A 21355-nucleotide genomic window follows, 5' to 3' on the forward strand; every position below is an offset into this window, starting at 1 on the left:
ACATAGTAGACTAAGACACTTAGAAAGACCTCATGCTATGGAACATTGATCTGGCAGTGGTTCAGTTCAGGTCAGCCACTCAGTTGTGTCCAGCTCTATGCAACTGCATGGAATCTAGCACGTCAGGCTTCCCTGTCCTTCACCATCTCCCAGAGTTTCTTGAACTCATGTCCATCAGGTCAGTGATGCCATCCAACCATCTCATCCTCTATCATCCTCTTTTCCTCCTGCCTTCAATCTTTCCCAGCATCAGGGTCTTTTCCAATGAATCAGTTCTTCGCTTCAGGTGGCCAAAGTATTGGAGCTTCAGCTTCAGCATCAGCATCAGTCCTTCCAATGAATATTCATGATTGATTTCCTTTAGGATAGACTGGTTTGATCTCCTTGCAGTCCAATGGACTCTCAAGAGTCTTCTCCAACACCACAGTTCAGAAGCTTCAATTCTTTGGTGCTCAGCTTTCCTTAGGGTCCAACTCTCACATCCATACATGACTACTGGAAAAACCATAGCTTTAACTAGATGGACCTTTGTTGGCAAAGTAATGTCTCTGCTTTTGAATATGCTGTATAGGTTGGTATATATGCTATACAGCATATATGCTGTATAGGTTGGTCATAGCTTTTCTTCCAAGGAGCAGCATATTTTAATTGCATGGCTGCAGTCACCATCTGCAGTGATTGTGGAGCCCAAGAAGTCTCTCACTGTTTCTACTGTTTCCCCATCTATTTGCCATAAAGTGATGGGACCAGATGCCATGATCTTTGTTTTTTGAATGTGGAGTTTTAAGCTAGCTTTCTCAGTCTCCTCTTTCACTTTCATGGATCACAATGAACTGTGGAAAATTCTTCAAGAGATGGGAATACCAGACCACCTGACCTGCCTCTTGAGAAATCTGTATGCAGGTCAGGAAGCAACAGTTAGAACTGGACATGGAACAACAGACTGGTTCCAAATAGGAAAAGGAGTACGTCAAGGCTGTATATTGTCACCCTGCTTATTTAACTTATATGCAGAGTACATCATGAGAAACGCTGGACTGGAAGAAACACAAGCTGGAATCAAGATTGCCAGGAGAAATATCAATAACCTCAGATATGCAGATGACATCACCCTTAGGGCAGAAAGTGAAGAGGAACTCAAAAGCCTCTTGATGAAAGTGAAAGTGGAGAGTGAAAAAGTTGGCTTAAAGCTCAACATTCAGAAAACGAAGATCATGGCATCTGGTCCCATCACTTCATGGGAAATAGATGGGGAAACAGTGGAAACAGTGTCAGACTTTATATTTTTGGGCTCCAAAATCACTGCAGATGGTGACTGAAGCCATGAAACTAAAAGACGCTTACTCCTTGGAAGGAAAGTTATGACCAACCTAGATAGCATATTCAAAAGCAGAGACATTACTTTGCCAACAAAGGTCCATCTAGTCAAGGCTATGGTCTTTCCTGTGGTCATGTATGGATGTGAGAGTTGGACTGTGAAGAAAGCTGAGTGCCGAAGAATTGATGCTTTTGAACTGTGGTGTTGGAGAAGACTCTTGAGAGTCCCTTGGACTGCAAGGAGATCCAACCAGTCCGTTCTGAAGGAGATCAGCCCTGGCATTTCTTTGGAAGGAATGATGCTAAAGCTGAAACTCCAGTACTTTGGCCACCTCATGCGAAGGGTTGACTCATTGGAAAAGACTCTGATGCTGGGAGGGATTGGGGGCAGGAGGAGAAGGGACGACAGAGGATGAGATGGCTGGATGGCATCACTGACTCGATGGACGTGAGTCTGAGTGAACTCCAGGAGCTGGTGATGGACAGGGAGGCCTGGCGTGCTGAGATTCATGGGGTCGCAAAGAGTCGGACATGACTGAGCGACTGAACTGAAAGAGGCTCTTTAGCTCCTCTTCACTTTCTGCCATAAGGATGGTGTCATTTGCATAGCTGAGGTTGATATTTCTCCCAGCAATCTTGACTCCAGCTTATGCTTCATCTAGCCCACCATTTCACATGATGTACTCTGCATATAAGTTAAATAAGCAGGAAAATAAATAAATAAAAAGCAGTTAAATAAGCAGGCTGACAATATACAGCCTTGAGGTGTTTCTTTTCCAATTTGGAACCAGTCCATTGTTCCATGTCTAGTTCTAACTGTTGCTTCTTGACCTGCATACAGATTTCTCAGGAGGCAAGTCAGGTGGTCTGGTATTCCCATCTCTTTAAGAATTTTCCAGGGTTTGTTTAGATCCACACAGTCAAAGGCTTTGGCATAGTCAATAAAGCAGAAGTAGATTTTTCTGGAAGTCTGTTGCTTTTTCAGTGATCCAAGGGATGTTTGCAATTTGATTTCTGGTTCCTCTGCCTTTTCTAAATCCAGCTTGAACATCTGGAAGTTCTTGATTCATGTTCTGTTGAAGCCTGGCTTGAATAATTTTGAGCATTACTTTGCTAGCGTGTGAAATGAGTGCAATTGTGCAGTAGTTGAGCATTCTTTGGCATTGCCTTTCTTTGGAATTGGAATGAACACTGACTTTTCCCAGTCCTGTGGCTGAGTGTTCCAAATTTGCTGGCATATAGAGTGTAGCACTTTTACAGCATCATCTTTTAGGATTTGAAATAACTCAACTGGAATTCCATCACCTCCACTAGCTTTGTTCATAGTGGTGCTTAGTAAGGCCCACTTGACTTCACATTCCAGGATGTCTGGCTCTAGGTGAGTGATCACACCATTGTGGTTATCTGGGTCATGAAGATCATTTTTGTATAGTTCTTCTGTGTATTCTTGCCACCTCTTCTTAATATCTTCTGCTTCTGTTAGGTCCATATCATTTTTGTCCTTTATTATGTCCATCTTTGCATGAAATGTTCCCTTGGTATCTCTCATTTTCTTGAAGAGATCTCTAGTTTTCCCCATTCTGTTGTTTTCCTCTATTTCTTTGCATTGATCACTTATCTCTCCTTGCTATTCTTTGGAACTCTGCATTCAAATGGGTATATCTTTCCTCTTCTCCTTTGCCTTTAGCTTCTCTTCTTTTCTCAGCTATTTGTATGGCCTCCTCAGACAACCATTTGCCTTTCTTTTTCTCGGGATGGTCTTGATCACTGCCTCCTGTACAATGTCATGAACCTCTGTCCATAGTTCTTCCGGCACTCTGTCTATCAGATCTAATCCCTTGAATCTATTTGTCACTTCTGCTGTATAATCATAAGCAATTTGATTTAGCTCATACCTGAATGGTCTAGTGGTTTTTCCCTACTTTCTTCAATTTAAGTATTAATTTTGCAATAAGGAGTTCATGATCTGAGCCACAGTCAGCTCCCGGTCTTGTTTTTACTGACTGTATAGAGCTTCTCCATCTTTGGCTGCAAAGAATATAATCAATCTGATTTTGGTAGGGACCATAAGGTGATGTCCATATGAAGAGTCGTCTCTTGTGTTGTTGGAAGACAGTGTTTGCTATGACAAGTGGATTCTGTTGGCAAAACTCTGTTAACCTTTGCTTTGCTTCATTTTGTAGTCCAAGGCCAAACTTGCCTGTTACTCCAGTTATCTCTTGTCTTCCTACTTTTGCATTCCAGTCCACTATGATGAAAAGGACATCTTTTTTGGGTGTTAGTTCTAGAAGGTCTTGTAGGTCATCATAGAACCATTCAACATCAGCTTCTTTGTCATTAGTGGTTGGGGTATAGACTTGGATTACTGTGATATTGAGTGGTTTGCCTTGGAAATGAACAAAAATCATTTTGCTGTTTTGGGATTGCATCCAAGTACTGCATTTTGGAATCTTTTGTTGACTATGAGGGCTACTCCATTTCTTCTAAGGGATTCTTGCCCACAATAGTAGATATAATAGTCATTTGAATTAAATTTGCCTATTTGGGTCCGTTTTAGTTCACTGACTCCTAGTATGTCGATGTTCACTCTTGTTGTTTGACCACTTCCAATTTACCTTGATTCATGGATCTAACATTCCAGGTTCCTATGCAGTGTTGTTCTTTACAGCATTGGACTTTACTTCCTTCACCTGTCACATCCACAACTGGGCTTTGTTTTCACTTTGGCTCCATCTCTTCATTCTTTCTGAAGCTATTTCTCCACTCTTCGCCATATTGGACATCTACTGACCTGGGAAATTCATCTTTCAGTATCATATCTTTTTGCCTTTTCATACTGTTCATGAGTTCTCAAGGCAGGAATACTGAAGTGGTTCGCCATTCCCTTCTCCAGTGGACCACGTTTTGTCAGAACTCTCCACCATGATCTGTCTATCTTGCGTGGCCCTACACGGCATGGCTCATAGTTTCATTGAGTTAGACAAGGCTGTGATCCATGTGATCAGTTTGGTTAGTTTTCTGTGATTGTGGTTTTCATTCTGTCTGCCCCCTGATAGGTAAAGATTGTGTTTAAAGGACACCAATAATGTCAGAGAGGTCAATCTGGAGAAGACATGAAGCCTCAAGTGATTAGGGCATGAAAAAGGGTGAGAGGAATATCATAGAGAATCCCAGAGGGTTTGCAAAGAAAGAAGTAACCGAATTTGGTGATAAGATATAAAAAAGAGGGGAGGGGTGATTTCAGAGGCTCTAATCTAATCAAGGAGCCCAGAGAAAATGAGCTCTGGCTGATGGCAATTGGGATGGTTAGAAAAAAAGGCAGTTTGTCCAAGAAGAGGGGGCATCTGTCTTGGCTGTTGAATTTGAGGCAAGAGTGGAACTCTAAAGTGGAGCAGTTAGAAATCTGGGACTGGCTCCAAGGCAGTAGATCAGGATTAGGAATCCTCAGTGCAGAAATTCTAGTTGAGGAGTGGAAGTGATAAATGGGCGAGTGGATGAGGGAGTAAGAAATAGAGAGGAATACACAGAGGGCTGAAGACTGTGTGTGAATTCTATGAGAATAGAAGAAAGGAAAGGAACAAGCCAAGAGAACAAGGAAGGAGCAGACAGAGGGACTAGGGAGACTTGGAATTGAGCAGATAAGGCATTTTCAGGAAACATAAAATTTCTCATCCTGGCCTCGTACTGTTTCCCATACAGAAGAGGAAAAAGAGTCAAGACTCCTATGGTTTCCATAGCTATTGAAAATACCATATTCATGAAAAAGGAATATTCATTTCTTCCTCAAGTGTGAAATGGAGCCATGTTATAAAATAGGGCTTTAAAAAAAAGCTACCCTGCCAAATTGCAAATATGGCTTTTCATGGATATCTTTAATCATTTAAAAACAAATAGACATCTGTATTTGTTTCTTGCATATGTGGTTAAAAAATAATGCAGAAGGTTATCTCATTTTATCTTGTAGGCACAACAGCTTGGGAAAAATTCTTCAGTGTGAAAACATCTACAGAGAAGGCCAACACATTGCTTGTTCCTTTAATCTGACTAAGGTGAAGGATTCCAGTTTTGAACAGCACAGCGTCCAAGTAATGGTTAAGGACAATGCAGGAAAAATCAGACCATCCTTCAATATAGTGCCTTTAACTTCTCATGGTAAGTTTTAGAAGTACTCCATGACAGTGTGAATGAAAGTGTTATGTCATCAATACGAATGATTAAAAAAAATGATGATTTTGGTTTGAAGATCTTCCCAGAAAAAAGGGACTATATTTATGTATATTTTTCTTTGTTCCTTGTTAAAGTAGCAAGCTTGTAAATTCTCATATTTATTGTGCATATATGCCACATTATATTTACTTATTTGCTGTAGTATCACAACAGGGAGCTCTGATTCTAGCTAAAGTGGTACACAGAAAATTTACAAGTAAATAATCATGAATTGACAAAGGTTCCCAAGTCTGTGAGCAGAACACTATTTACTGCCCTTTCAGACAGTCGTGGAAGTAAATTCTAATAGTGCACCCAAGGCAGCTTAGTTTGTAAGCCAGGGAGTGAGGTTGAGGGCAACTTGCCAAATGGGATCATTTGAAGCAAAGCCCTTCTCTCTCCTCCCCCTTGCTTGGAAGCTTGTCCTTGATGGACCTTTTAAAGCTCATTTTGCTGCTCTTCTACCTAGAGATGAATGGTGCTGTAAGAGATGAGTGGGAGATTCTTGTTAGCCAGAAGAGGATGCTGTGAAGTTGTTTTCTGTTAATTGTCCACTCTCTTTTGTTGCTTGGTCTTAAGCATAATTGACTCCTGAAAAACTAAATTGACCAGGCTAATTTCTCTTTTTACTTTCTTTTAAATCATGGTTATGATTATATAACATTAAATATGCCATCTTAACCATTTTCAAGTGTACAGTTCAGTAGTGTTAAATATATTCACAGTGTTGTGCAGTAGATCTCTAGAACTCTCTTATTTTGTAAAACTGAAACTTCATGCCCATGAAATACTAATTCTCCCTCCCCTACCCCTTCCCCCTCCCCCGGCCCCTGGTAACCACCTTCCTACTTTCTGTTTCTATGACTTTGACTCCTTTAGATACCTCTTATAAGTGGAATCATACAGTATTGGTCCTTTTGTAATGGACTTATTTCATTAGTATCATGTCCTCAAAGTTCATCCCTGTTGTTTAGTCACTCAGTCATATCCGACTCTTTGTGACCCTATGGACTATAGCCTGCCAAGCTCCTCTGTCCATGGGATTTTCTAGAGTGGGTTGTCATGCCCTCCTCCAGGGGATCTTCCCAGCCCAGGGATTGAACTCACATCTCCTACATCTCCTGCATTGGCAGGTGGGTTCTTTACCACTGCACCACATGAGAAGCCCTTCATTCCTGTTGTAATCTATGACAAAACTATGCTGATGTTTTCATTGTGGTCTTTGATTGGCATAAATGAGTGCTGGCTGGGGGAACCCCTTGTACCTGATGCCCCTCAGTACCATCAGGAAGAGTCACGTCTGGACCCAAGCACTTCTTTACCCCACCCCCTTGTTGTAGCTAGATGTCTAGATTATACCCCAGCCATGCCCTAACCAGATGCAGGTCAGAATCTGCATCATCTGCCAGCCCGAAGATGTTCCTTAGATCTATTTTACTAGGCAGTTTAAGCTTCCTACAAGGGACTTTCCTTCTGGTCCAGTGATTGGGACTCTGAGCTTCCATTGCAGAGGACCCAGGTTCAATCCTGATCGGGGAAATAAGATCCTGCATACTGTGTGGTGTGGCCAAAAACAAGAAAAAGAAACAAAGAAAAAAAATAAGCTTCCTACATTAACTGTGATTAATCAGAAATTCTAGAACTATATGTCTGATCATGTAAGGCCATTAAAAGCATCAGACCTATTTTGATTTACCTTTGTGACCTTCATTGTCTCTACGTATAAGTGCTGTGCCGTGTTTAGTCGCTCAGTCCTGTCCAGTTCTGTGCGACCCCATGGACTGTAGTCTGCCAGGCTCCTCTGTCCATAGGGATTCCCCAGGCAAGAATGAGGATTTTCCCAACCCAGAGATCAAACCCAGGTCACCCACATTGCAGGTGGATTCTTTACTATCTGTGCCACAGGGAAGCCTAAGAATACTGGAGTGGGTAGCCTATCCCTTCTCCAGGGGAATGTCCTGACCCAGAAATCAAACCGGGCTGTCCTGCATTGCAGGCAAATTCTTGACCAGCTGAGCTATTCGGAAAGCCCATATGTGTATCTCATCAAAATTAACTCTGCAAATTAATTTGTATTCTTCTGTTTCTGTCTTTCAGTGAAACCTGATCCTCCACATATTAAAAATCTCTCCTTCCAAAATGGTGACTTATATGTGCAGTGGACAAATCCACAGAATTTTCAAAGCAAATGCTTGTCTTATGAAGTAGAAGTCAATAACAGCCACGCTGAGACACATGATATTTTCTATGTAAGTTTTTTTTTTAGATAGTTGTTATTTAGAAATTTTTCTTGCATTTCTTACAGTGTAATAAATTGAAATATCAATGAAAAGTAGCTTATAGATTTGTCACCTGATGATAATGGTTTCTCTGAAACAGCGTGTGGTGGAAGGTTTGACGGTTTATGATAGTATTGCCTACAAGAGTTCAGGCATTCATTAATTTATTTGCTGAAAAGTCTTTGTATTACATGTCTGTCATGTACTACCAGGCACTATTTTACGTGCATGTGACACCTGATAAAAAAAAAAAAATTTGCCCATGAAGCTTACCTACTAGAAAATAAGTACATAAATGAGCAAACTAATTTTAGAGAATGAATGCTATGCAGAAATTTAAGTGGGGTGATGGCAAGGCCTGAGGGAATATTAGGTAGGGTAGGTATCCACAGTGATGAGATTTGAGATGAGACCAGAACAATGAGCAGGAGCTAGCCATTTGATGATCTGGAGGTGGAGGGGACAGCGTGGTCAAAGACTTAGGCAGGAATGAGCTTGGCATGTGTGAGAAACAGGAGACTGGCATGACCAAAACATAGTAGGAAGAGGTGTCTGAGCCTAGAGCCGAGATCAGATTATGTAGCTACTTAGAGGCTCCGGTATGGCCGTTCAGTTTTTTTGGAGTTTGTATCAACTAGAGTAGTCAATACTGAGTAGTTAGTATTTTTTGGATAATGTACATTTATGCTATTTAGAATCTAATATAAAGCAAGCAGATTAGAGGTCCCTGTGGAGTAGGAAATGGCAACCGACTCCAGCAATCTTGCCTGGGGAATTCCATGGACAGAGGAGCCTGGCGGGCTACAGTCCATGGGGTCGCAAGGAGCTGGACTCCACTGAGCGACTGAGCATATACGCATGCATTGGAGCACTGGGCCTAACAGGGTGTGGCATAACCTCAGGGCTCAGTTGCATTGTTATGCTTTAGAACGGAGATCTCAAACTCAGACCTCAAACATTTTTGTTTGGACCACAAAACAAAGTGGGGTTTTGTTTGCTTGTATATTACATTTGAATTTTCTGCCCAGATTTAAAACTGTGGTACCTGAGGGTATAGTTGCCATAAGGTGGCGCCTTAGGACCACAGGAACTGTGCCACTCACTTGTGTTACCTGCCTGGGCCCTGTGTCCATTTGAGTTTGAGAGGTTAGAAACCATGGGCTTTTACAGGAGTCCTGCATCTCACATGTGGGAAGATCCCTTGGTTCACTTGTTTTAGCTCGTCATGGGAATTTCGAAAACTAAAGTATTTTATTTACTAAAATAAGCCGCTGTTGACAGGCTGTAACTCTGGAGGGAGCAACCAGGTCCACAGCTGAGCAGAGTTCTTCTGAGCATTTGCAAATGAAAGCATTTGCTGAAGCAGAAAAATCATTTTTCATCCCAGAAACCAGGGTCTCCAAATAATGCCACAAAAGGAAAAAGCAAAGGGCTTCCATGCGGGGTGGGGGTGAGGCTTGAATTTACAACTAAGTGAGTTATCAGAAAGCCAAATATGCTTGACTATTCCAGCCTTGACTGCTCTCTTCTGTCTGAAATCCAGAGACACATGCCACTTGCATTACTCACTTGGCACTAAATGATGTCCTGCTAGTTACCCATGATCTTGACTAAAAATATAAGCTCCTGTAAGGGGGAGGAGTTAGGTGGTGTTTACTTTGTACTGTTCTGGCTACTAATACCAGCTAATATGTATTAAGCAATTGCTGTGTATTAGCTATTTCAATTGGAGAAGGAAATGGCAACCCACTCCAGTATTCTTGCCTGGAGAATCCCAGGGATGGAGAAGCCTGGTGGGCTGCCATCTATGGGGTCGCACAGAGTCGGACACAACTGAAGCGACTCAGCAGCAGCAGCAGCAACAGCAGCTATTTTAATAAGTACTTTATCTGAGTTGTCTCATTTAGTCCTCACGATAACCCCAGGGATCTAGGCCTGTTACAGATGAGAAAACTTCAGTCTCAAAGATTATTCCTAAGGTCACATTTCTAGTAAGGGTTAGAATTCAAGATTTCAGCAAAAGTCTAACTCCAAAGCTTTTATTCTTAACCCCCTGGGGACCACCTCAATACTTCCTCTTGCTAGTAATAGCCATCACTTATTGCTCATGATGTATTACAAATACAGTCTTCTATGTACTTCTTATAGAGTTGCTCATAGCAATCCATGAAATTGGTTCCTTTTTAACCTACGTTTTAGTGAGAAACAAGGCTCAAAGAGCAAGTTGAGTAACTTGCTACAGGCCACACAGCTAGTAGGTATGACTTCAGAGGTTGGTCTCCAGGTATTACATTTTAACCAAGAACACTGGGTATAAGACCATGTGTACAGTTGTCACTTAATAAATTCTTATTGGATTGTTACCTTTAAAAAAAAAAAAACTTCTGAACTGAAGAGAGCACATATACTGTGGAATTTATCCATCAAAACCAGAACTGTAGTCAATTTGGAATTAACTCTGTTTATACACTTGAGTTTAATGTTCTGTATCTTAGCAGATGTTTACCAGCTGCTCCATCCCCTAGATTGTCATCAGCTTTTTGTGTGCACACTGCTTTTGAGCTCAACTGGTTAGACCCTTTCTTGGTTCTTCTTGCAAGACTTTTTGAGGAGCTATTTGGCCTGGTGTTCTAGTTAAGAGGGGGAAGTAAGCTGGAGCATGAGCTGGTGCCATCCATGGCTCTGGGTCAGGGGTCGCTTATGACAGAATCATAAAGCATGGAGTGACTTATCTTTGGGCATGCCCATTCCCGCCAGCTATCCACTTGGTGATCTGTGTCCTTGTTTCCCTTTTCTCACGGAAGTATCTGAGCAGCTGATAAACTACACAAGGAGATTTACATTTGAACAAGAGCCCAGAACCATCAATTTACACAACAGGCCTCTGACTCCATATGGCCAGCACTGGGGTACAGTAACCCCCGAGTAGCTTTTTCTCTGACCTTATATGAAGTATTGACAGGATGGCTCATCATCATTCAGTTGGCCTTTCACTCTTCACAAATTCTGGTAGGAACCATTCAGTGAATGACATTGAATGCCCCAAATCATAGCATGTGTTCTGGTCTTTGTCCCATGTTTAAACATCTCTGATAGAAGTTGACTGTTTTTTCCATCTGTACTGAGGTATGATTGGCAAGTAAAAATTATATGTATTTAGGTTGTACAATATTATTTTAAGGTATACAAGGTTATAATAATCATATACATTGTGAGATGATTATCACAATCAAATTAACACATTCATAACCTCACAGACTTAGCTTTTTTCTGTGGTGAGAAAACAAGATCTCTCAGCAAATTTCAGGTATACAGTACATTATTATTAACTGTAATCATCATGTGAAAGTTGCTCACTCGTGTCCAACTCTTTGCAACCCCGTGGACTATACAGTCCATGGAATTCTCCAGGTCAGAATACTGGAGAGGGTAGCCTTTCCCTTTCCCAGGGGATCTTCCCAACCCAGGGATTGAACCCAGGTCTCCTGCATTGCAGGTGGGTTCTTCACCAGCTGAGCCACAATGGAAGCCCAAGTATACTGGAGTGGGTAGCCTATTCCTTCCCCAGCAGATCTTCCTGACCCAGGAATCGAACCAGGATCTGCTGCATTGCAGGCAGATTCCTTACCAACTGAACTATCAGAGAAGCCCCATTAAATCCTCAGAATTCATAACTGAAAATTTGTACCCCTGACCAACATCTTTCCATTTTCCCCACTCCCCAGCCTCTGGCAATTACCATGCTGCACTGCGCCTCAGTAAATTTGACTTATTTAAATTCCATATACAAGTGAGATCATATAGTATTTGTCTTTCTCTGTCTAACTTATTTTCACTTAACATAGTGCCCTGAAGTTTCTTCCATGTTGTCACAAATGGCAGGATTTCCTTGGGGTTGCTGAATCATATGATAGTTCTATTTTTAATTTTTTGAGAAACCTCCATACTGTTTCAAAGTGACTGCGACGGTTTATATTCCCACCAACAGTGCATGAGGGTTTCCTTTTCTCTACACTCTCTCCAGCACTTGTTATCTGTTATCTTTTTGATGACAGCCCTTCTGTTATCGACAGTGTAAGATGATTGTGGTTTTGATGTATATTTTGCTAATGATTAGTGTATATTAGTGATATTAGTGTATAATAGTGTATATTAGTGATGTTGAATGTCTTTTCATGGACCTGTTGCCAAAAGTAGACTATTGAAATGAAGCAAGAGACTTTCATGTGTTGATTTTGAAATATCTGCATTTTAGAAACTGGTTATTCTCTTTACATCATACAGCAAGTGACTTAAATTGTGTAGAGGAGAAATTTGCATTTTCCTTTGTTTTATCTAACTCAGTCATTTAAAAACAATAATTTTGTTTAACTTTTTTATTTTTGGCTGTGCTGGGTCTTTGTTGCTGCATGGGCTTTCCTCTAGTTGCAGCAAACAGAGGCTACTCTTTATTGTGGTGTGCAGGCTTCTCATTACTATGGCTTTTCTGGTTGCAGAGCATGGGCTTTAGGGCACACGAGTTTCAATAGCTGTGGCACATAGGCTCAGTAGTTGCAGTCCCCAGGCTCTAGAGCACAGGCCCAATAGTTGTGGCTCACGGGCTTAGTTGCACCCCAGCATGTGGGATCTTTTTGCACCAGGGATCGAACCTGTGTCTCCTGCATGACAGGTGGATTCTTTACCACTGAACCACCAGGCAAGTCCTAACTCAGTCATTTTTTGATGTATTATTGGGCTTCCCAGGTAGTAGTGCTAGTGGTAAAGAATCTGCCTCCCAGTGCAGGAGACGCAGTTTCAATCCCTGGGTCAGGAAGATCCCCTGGAGAAAGAAATGACAACACACTCCAGTATTCTTTTCTGGAGAATCCCATGGACAGACGAGCCTGGTTGGCTACAGCCCGTGGGGTCACAAAGAGTCGGACACGACTGAGTGTCTGAGCACATATTCTCAACAAGGGAGCATATTTTTAAACTATGTATTGCTATGTAGTATACTATAGAAAAATTGCAGAAGTCATTATGGACAGCTCAGTGATTCTTCACAAATGATTTGTCACTTACAAAACCAGCTCCCCATAAGCTCAATCGTGACCTCTTTTGGTCACTACTTTCCCAAAGAGCACTTATTATCCGGACTTCTAATCCCATTAGTGCCACCTGAAAAGCCCTGTATTGGGATATAGCCGATTAACAATGTTGTGATAGTTTTAGGTGCACAGCAGAGTGACTCAGCCATACATATACATGTATCCATTCTCCCCCAGACTCCCCTCCCATCCAGGCTGCCACATAACATTGAGCACAGTTCCCTGTGCTGTGCAGTAGGTCCTTGTTGGTTATCCTTTTTAAATATAACACTGTATACTTGTACATCCCAAACGTCCTAACTATCCCTTCCCCCAACCCTTCCCCCTGCTAACCATAAGTTCATCCTCTAAGTCTGTGAGTTTGTTTCTGTTTCATAAATAAATTCATTTGTATCATTTATTTTTTTTAATTTTTATTTTTAAAGGAAGGATTATTTCTTTACAATGTTGTGTTGGTTTCTGCCATACAAAAATGTGAATCCGCTATAAGTGTACATATAGCCCCTCATTTCTTTTTAGATTCCACACAAAAGGGTTATCCTATATTTCCTTCCTCCGTCTGACTGACTTCACTCAGTATGACAATCCTAACACCATTTATTTTTTAAAAAACCTCCCTTTTTCCCACTATACCTGGTCTTCTGTTAATGGTATAAAAGAAAACTTGTTAAAATGCTTAAATGATATAAAATGTAGTCTTTAATTTCTTTTGAATTTATGTATTTTTTATATTTTTGAGGTTGAAGAGGCCAAATGTCAGAATACAGAATTTGAAGGAAACCTAGAGGTCAGTAAATTCAACTTGAGCTATTTGGACTTAAACTCAATGGTAATTGATGATGAGGCATATCCTAAATTTGAACTGCTTTAAGGAAAACAAACTACTTTGTTCTATGGATTATTGCCAATTTTCTTTTTCGGGAGTTAAAGTCAGATAATTTACATTGCAATACTTAGTCTTTGTCATATACAGAACTTGGCAGATAATTATATTTAGGATTCAGAAGCAGAGAAAGAGAATAAACTGGTAATATTCCTTGTGTTTTTATCTTGTATCTAAGGGTACAATTTGTTTCATGGTTCCCGGTGTTCTTCCTGATACTTTGAACACAGTCAGAATAAGAGTCAAAACAAATAAGTTATGCTATGAAGATGACAAACTCTGGAGTAATTGGAGTCAAGCGATGAGTATAGGTAAGAGAATGGGATTTCATTAAAATTTAAACCATTGATGCATGGAAACTAAATTGAGGCAGAAAACATTATGGGAAAGGACTGTTCTTCATTCTTGACATCAGCCAGAGAACACTCACAATTGACATATACTTTCTGTTTAATTATTATCAAATCGCTCAGAGTTAATGTACATTATGCAGCTCTTTGAAAATTTGCCATCCAAATGATGTTATTCTCTCTTCTGTCCTGTTTCCATCTTTGCAAACAACCTGAAAAAAACTAGAAGGCAGGCATGATTAAATCTGCAGATTGTGCAGTACTAGAGGACTATCCTTATGTGCTGGTAACAGAATCAAGAGTATGACAATGACCTTGATGACATTTTTATCGAAATAAACCTGTATCTGGGATTCCCTGATAGCTCAGTTGGTATAGAATCCACCTACAATGCAGGATACCCTGATTCGATTCCTGGGTCGGGAAGATCCACTGGAAAAGGGATAGGTTACCCACTCCAGTATTCTTGGGCCTTCCTTGTGGCTCAGCTGGTAAAGAATCTGCCTGCAATGTGGGAGACCTGGGTTCAATCCCTGGGTTGGGAAGATCCCCTGGAAAAGGGAAAGGCTACCCACTCCAGTATTCTGGCCTACAGAATTCCATGGACTGTATAGTCCTTGGGGTCGCAAAGAATTGGACATGACTAAGTGACTTTCACACTTTCAGGTTTGAAAAAAAAAAGTTTCACTTATTAATTGCTAGAATCAAGTATAGGATTGGAAAGACATGTGCCTTATGGATACATGTATTGTAGGGTAGGGGCTAGGGTTTTATTAGATGGTAAGCTCAAAGTGACTCAATATCAGACCCTTTAAATGTCTCCCAAAGGCATATATAATCATAGGCAGCAGTGATAGTACAGCATCCAGAATAAGGGAATGCTGCAGCGTGTGGCACAATGTCCTGGCCACATCAGAAGTGTGCAGTACTCCATCCTGGGCACCACATTGTAAGAGGTACATTAGGAGACTGGAATTTTTCCCTGAAAGCATAATCAGGATGTTGAAGAATGTTAAAATTTGGGGAGGCACAGTTAATGAAGTAAGCCTAGGGAGTCATGTTTGCTGAATTCTAATATTTGAGGTAGTGTCAAGTAGAAGAGAGAATAGGCTGTCTTTTGTGTGTGTGTGTGGCTCTATGGGGCAAAACAGGACCAACTTAAGAACTTCCTAACAGCTACCTTGGAGAAGGCAATGGCACCCCACTCCAGTACTCTTGCCTGGAAAAACAGAGGAGCCTGGTAGGCTGCAGTCCGTGGGGTCGCGAAGAGTTGGACACGACTGAGCGACTTCACTTTCACTTTTCATGAGTTGGAGAAGGAAATGGCAACCCACTCCAGTGTTCTTGCCTGGAGAATCCCAGGGACGGGGGAGCCTGGTGGGCTGCCGTCTATGGGGTCGCACAGAGTCGGATACGACTGAAGCGACTTAGCAGCAGCAGCAGCAGCAGCAACAGCTACCTAACAATAAGAGAAACAGGCTATTGAAGTAATCAAGCCCTATTAATTGAGAGATTGAACAAGCTATATGCCAGGCTACATTATATTATTGCATAAGAAATTAGTGTCTTAAAAAATAGATATTCACTATCTCACAATTTCCATGGCTCAGGAATCTGGGCACAACTTAGCTAGGTACCTCTGGCTCAAGTTCTCTCTCATAAGGTTCCAGTCAAGCTGTTGACTGGGACTGTGGTTCCATCTGAAGGCTTGGCTGGTGCTGGAGAATCCACTTTCAAGATCACTTATATGGTCATTGCAAATCCTCATTTTCACACTGGCTGCTGGATGGAGGCTTTAGAAGGTTTCATTTTGTGCCTCCAAATGATATGTTCAAGTTGCAATTCCTCGTACATATGAATATGACCTTATTTGGAAATAGAATTTTTACAGATGTAATCAAGTTAAGAGGAGGCCATAAGGGCTAAGTGAAGAGTGAAAAGTGAAAGTGTTAGTCGTTCAGTTGTGTCTGACTCTTTGTGACCCCATGGACTGTAGCCTGCCAGGCTTCTCAGTCCATGGAATTCTCCAGGCAAGAATACTGGAGTGAATTGCCATTCCCTTCTTCAGAGGCTCTTCCCGACCCAGGGATCAAACCCAGGTCTCCTGCCTTGCAGGCAGATTCTTCACTATCTGAGCCACCAGGGAAGCCCTTAAGGGCTGAGAGCAGGTCCTAAATCCAGTGACTAGTATCCTTATCAGAAGAAGAGAGAATACACAGAAACAGAGAAGGCCATGTGAAGATGAAGGCAGAGATTGGAGTGATGCAGCTACAAGCCAAGGAATGCCAAGGATTCTTGAGAGCCACCAGAAGCTAAGATTTTGGCCTTCTGGCCACCAGAGCTATGAGAGAATATATTTCTATTGTTTTGGGTCAACCAGTGTATGGCGATTCTTTACAGCAGCTCTAGGAAACTAATACGGAGGTCTCTCTCAGTCCCTTACCACTTGAACCTCCCCACAGGGCTACCTTATGACATGGCAGCTGGCTTCCCCAAGTGAGTGGTCCAAGAAAGAAAGAGCGTATGAGAGAACACCCAATATGAGAACCGCAGCCCTTTATAACCTCGTCTCAGAAGGGACATTCCATCACTGTTGTGGTTCACACATTTAGTCTGCTGCTGCTGCTAAGTCATTTCAGTCATGTCTGACTCTGTGCAACCCCATAGATGGCAGCCCACCAAGCTCCCCCATCCCTGGGATTCTCCAGGCAAGAACACTGGAGTGGGTTGCCATTTCCTTCTCCAATGCATGAAAGTGAAAAGTGAAAGTGAAGTCACTCAGTTGTGTTCAACTCTTAGTGACCCCATGGACTGCAGCCTACCAGGCTCCTCCATCCATGGGATTTTCCAGGCAAGAGTACTGGAGTGGGTTGCCACTGCCTTCTCTGACACATTTAGTCTAGCCCACCCTAAAGGGGAGAGAATTACACAAGGGTGTGAATATCAGGAGGCAAGGATCATTTAGAGTCGTCTTAGAGGCTGCCTAACACAATGCTAGGCCCTGATGATGGTTTCCAGATGTTCATGCCCTCATGGAAAAGATGAGGATATAAATAGACATATGCCATTCTAAGTGTTAATTGTAGCAAGGCAGTTAATGAAAGGATTTGGAATTGGACAGTGCTGGGTTTTAGGCTTGACTCCATTACTGGACAAGCCATTAAACCTTTCTCAGCCTTATACTTCTCATCTGTATAAATGGGAAATAATATTATCTATCTCTGGAACTTCCCTGGTGGCTCAGCAGTAAAGAATCCACCTGCCAGTGCAGGAGATGTGAGTTTGATCCCTGGATTGGGAAGATCCTCTGGAGGAAGAAATGGCAACCCAGTCCAGTATTCTTGCCTGGAGAATTCCTTGGGACAGAGGCGCCTGGTGGGCTGCAGTCCATGGGGTCGCAGAAGAGTTGGACACTACTTAGCAACTAAAACAATGACAACAATAATGCTAAGTAACCAATAAAACAAGATAATTGGTGTTAATGAGATGACATATTTTAAAAATATAACTTCTTTGTTACTAGTGTCTAAAACCAATTAAGATATCCTGGTTTCAGATAATCCGTAAGGTGCTTATTCATCCATGGAATTTTAGAGTAGGACTCCCCCCTCCCCACTAGTAACATAACAAAAGACAAGAGAATTGAAGAATTTAGGGGAATATGTTGGTGTAGAGGGCAGAAATAGCTTAATCTCGTTAGTCTAATATAACAAGATTGCTTAGTTTATTTCTCAAAGGGTTTTATTTCTCATGTCTTTCTGTTTGCTTTCCATTTCCAGGTCAGAAGGCCAATCAGACATTTTACATAACCACATTACTCATCATTCCAGTCATTGTTGCAGCCGCAGTCATTGTCCTTCTGCTGTATTTGAAAAGGTAAGGCAGCTGCTCAGGCAGGCTTTCTGCTAGCCTGGCTACTATTCTTTGTGGGTGTGTTTGATGTCTGCCCAGTGTGTTGGCAGCATTTTGGCTATACCTGGCTTTTGGTAGGATGGTGTGGCAAGTATTACTGTGCCCATTTTCTAGTGAGGAAAGTGTTAGTCTTCCAAGGTGCTGCTCAGGCAGTGCTCTGTTTGTACAGTTTTAGAATGTTGATAAGACTTACATTCACTCAACTCCCTAAAACACCTAATTTGTCAACCGTTAGTTGCTAGCTCATAAGTTTTAGAAGTGGAGATCATTACCAATTAAATGACTTGTCTAATGTGAAGGCAAAATGAGTTGCTACTTAATGCTATAGGATAAAGTACTTCAAGTTCTAAGACATGATACTCATTCTTGGAGAATTTTTTACTTTCTTGATTTCATCATAGGGACTAGTCTGGTGCTATTGTTTGCTCTTTCAGGAAAATACCTAAAGTTGGAATAAGTTTACTAAGCTGGTTCTAGAATCAATATTTTATCATTATTTCAGTATTCTTTAAACATGCATGTGTTGAGTGCCTATTTATGTGCCAGCTCAGTTCATTTCAGTTGCTCAGTCATGTCTGACTCTTTGCGACACTATGGACTGCAGCATGCCAGGCTCCCCTGTCCATCACCAACTCCCAGAGCTTGCTCAAACTCATGTCCACTGAGTCGGTGATACCATCCAACCATCTCATCCTCTGTTGTCCCCTTCTCCTCCTGCCTTCAATCTTTCCCAGCATCAGGGTCTTTTCCAATGAGTTAGTTCTTCACATCAGGTGGCCAAATTATTAGAGTTTCAGCTTCAGCATCGGTCCTTCCAATGAATATTCAGGACTGATTTCCTTTAGGATTGACTGGTTGGATCTCCTTGCAGTCCAAGGGACTCTCAAGAGTCTTCTCCAGCAGCACAGTTCAAAAGCATCAATTCTTTGGTGCTCAGCTTTCTTTATAGTCCAACTCTCATGTCCATACTTGACTACTGGAAAAACCATAGCTTTGACTAGATGGACCTTTGTCGGCATTATGTGCCAGGCACTATTCTAATTGCTAGAGCTGTGGTGCTGAACAGGACAAAATCCCTACCTATGGGTTCACATAGTGAGTAGTAAAGTTATAGAGTTGGGCTGGGGAGAAAGGCTAGGAAGTGATATGAGGCTACTCTTACATGGAATGCCAGGGAAGGCCTCTCTGAGAAAGTGACATTTGAAGACAGACTTAAAGGAGTTAGCCAGTCAGATATTCAAAGAAAGAACATTCTAGGCCAAAAGAACAGCAAGTGCAAAGGTCCTGAGGATGGAATGAGCTTAGTGTGTCTTGTTAGAGGAGAGCATACAAGGGGGAGAACAAGAGGATATGAGGCAGGAGAGGCTGGCAAGACCAGATCATGTAGGCTGTGGCATGGAATTTAGATGTTATCCTAAGCATGATGGGAAAATATTAGAGAGTTTTAAGCAGGAGAGGGATGTGATTGGATTGACTGTCATAAAGGATCGTTGTATTGTTGAGTGAAGACTTGACTTGGACAAGAGTAAAAAGCAGATAGACCAGTTGAGAAACATTGTAGTGTTTGGGTGGAAAGATGAGAATAGTGTAGGCCAGGAGGTTTGCAATGAAGGTAGTAAGAAATATTCTGATGCAGGATTATTTTGCGGAGAAAGCAATGGCACCCCACTCCAGTACTCTTGCCTGGAAAACTCCATGGATGGAGGAGCCTGGTAGGCTGCAGTCCATGGGGTCGCTAAGTTGGACACGACTGAGCAACTTCACTTTCACTTTTCACTTCCATGCATTGGAGAAGGAAATGGCAACCCACTCCAGTGTTCTTGCCTGGAGAATCCCAGGGACGGGGGAGCCTGGTGGGCTGCTGTCTATGGGGTCGCACAGAGTCGGACACAACTGAAATGACTTAGCAGCAGCAGCAGAATGTATTTTGAAGATGAAATTAATAATAGCACTTGCTGATGGCTGCTTGTTTTTGGAGGTTGTAGGAGTAATTGAGGATTCAAGGGATAACTCTTAGATTTTTGGCTTCAGCACCTGAGTGAATATTGCAGCCTTTTACTGAGATGGGGAAGATTGGGAGGAGATCTGACTTTAGGGAAAAGGTGAGGACTTCAGTTTTGAACATGATAAGTTTGGAATGCCTATTAAATATCCAGGTAGAGATGCTGAATCATTACCTGTATACATGAGTATACAGGAGTTTAAAGAAGAGGTTTGGGCCAGAGTTAGAAATTTGGGAGTCCTCAGCATATAAACAGATTTAAAGCCCTAAGACCAGAAGAGAGTGCTCATAAAGTGAGAGAGATAAAGAGGACAAAACACTGAACCCTAGGACACATCAATATTTAGAGACCTAGGAGATGAGGTAGGTGCATCAGAGGGTACTGTTGGATTGGCCAAAAAGGTCGTTTGGGTTTTTCCACACCATCTTACAGAGAAACCTGAATGAACTTTTGGGCCAATGTAATACTATCAGATGCAAAAACAGAATTCAGACAAAACGGTAATTCAAAAAAATACATGCACTGCTATGTTCATAACAGCACTCTTTACAATAGCCAAGACATGGAGACAACCTAAATGTCCATTGACAGAGAAATGGATAAAGAACATGTAGTATATTTATACAGTGGAATATTACTCAGCTATTAAACAATGAAATAATGCCATTTGCAGCAACATTGATGCAGTAGGAGATTATCATACTAAGTAAGTCAGAAAGAGAAAGACAAATGTCATATGATATCACTTATATGTGGACTCTAAACTGTGACACAAATGAGCTTATTTGTGAAACAGAAATAGAATCACAGACATAGAGAATAGACTGATGGTTGCAAGGGGGAGGGGTGTGGGGGAAGGGACGGATTGGGAATTTGGAATTAGCAGATGCAAACAATTATGTATAGAATGGATAAATAATAAGGTCCTACTGTATAGCATAGGGAACTATATTCAGTATCCTGTGGTAAACCATAGTGGAAAAGAATATACGTTTATATGTATAACTAAGTCACTTTGCTGTACAGAACTAATTAACACAACATTGTAAATCAACTATACTTCAATTAGAAAAATTGAAAAAAAAATTTAAAATAGAAGACGAATTAGAAAAAGAAAAGAAAAATTAAAGAGGAATGTCCCCTGTTCTCAGATTTTTTAAAAAAAAATTATAAACAGCAGGCTCCCATGTGATCTGTGATAAGTAAAACACCATTATTATTTAAATGATAGGGTATAACACACACACACACACAGGCCCACACACACAATTATAACTATGTGAGGTGATGGATATGTTAATTACCTTGATTGTGATGA

At 41.4% G+C, this 21355-nt stretch overlaps 1 protein-coding gene across 4 annotated transcripts in view; it reads left to right on the plus strand.

Moving 5' to 3' along the window:
• IL13RA1 (interleukin 13 receptor subunit alpha 1) overlaps positions 1-21355 on the plus strand; it is a 76985-nt gene that overhangs the window by 21594 nt on the left and 34036 nt on the right. For all 4 annotated transcript variants that reach the window (XM_055563681.1, XM_055563683.1, XM_055563684.1 and 1 more), the window contains exons 5-9: positions 5282-5469; positions 7621-7772; positions 13629-13676; positions 13951-14083; positions 17902-17998. In XM_055563681.1, the coding sequence (XP_055419656.1) occupies positions 5282-5469; positions 7621-7772; positions 13629-13676; positions 13951-14083; positions 17902-17998 (618 nt within the window). The remainder of the gene's footprint in view (positions 1-5281; positions 5470-7620; positions 7773-13628; positions 13677-13950; positions 14084-17901; positions 17999-21355) is intronic.

Source organism: Bubalus kerabau, chromosome X (assembly GCF_029407905.1).
Source record: "Bubalus kerabau isolate K-KA32 ecotype Philippines breed swamp buffalo chromosome X, PCC_UOA_SB_1v2, whole genome shotgun sequence".
NCBI lineage: Eukaryota > Metazoa > Chordata > Mammalia > Artiodactyla > Bovidae > Bubalus > Bubalus kerabau.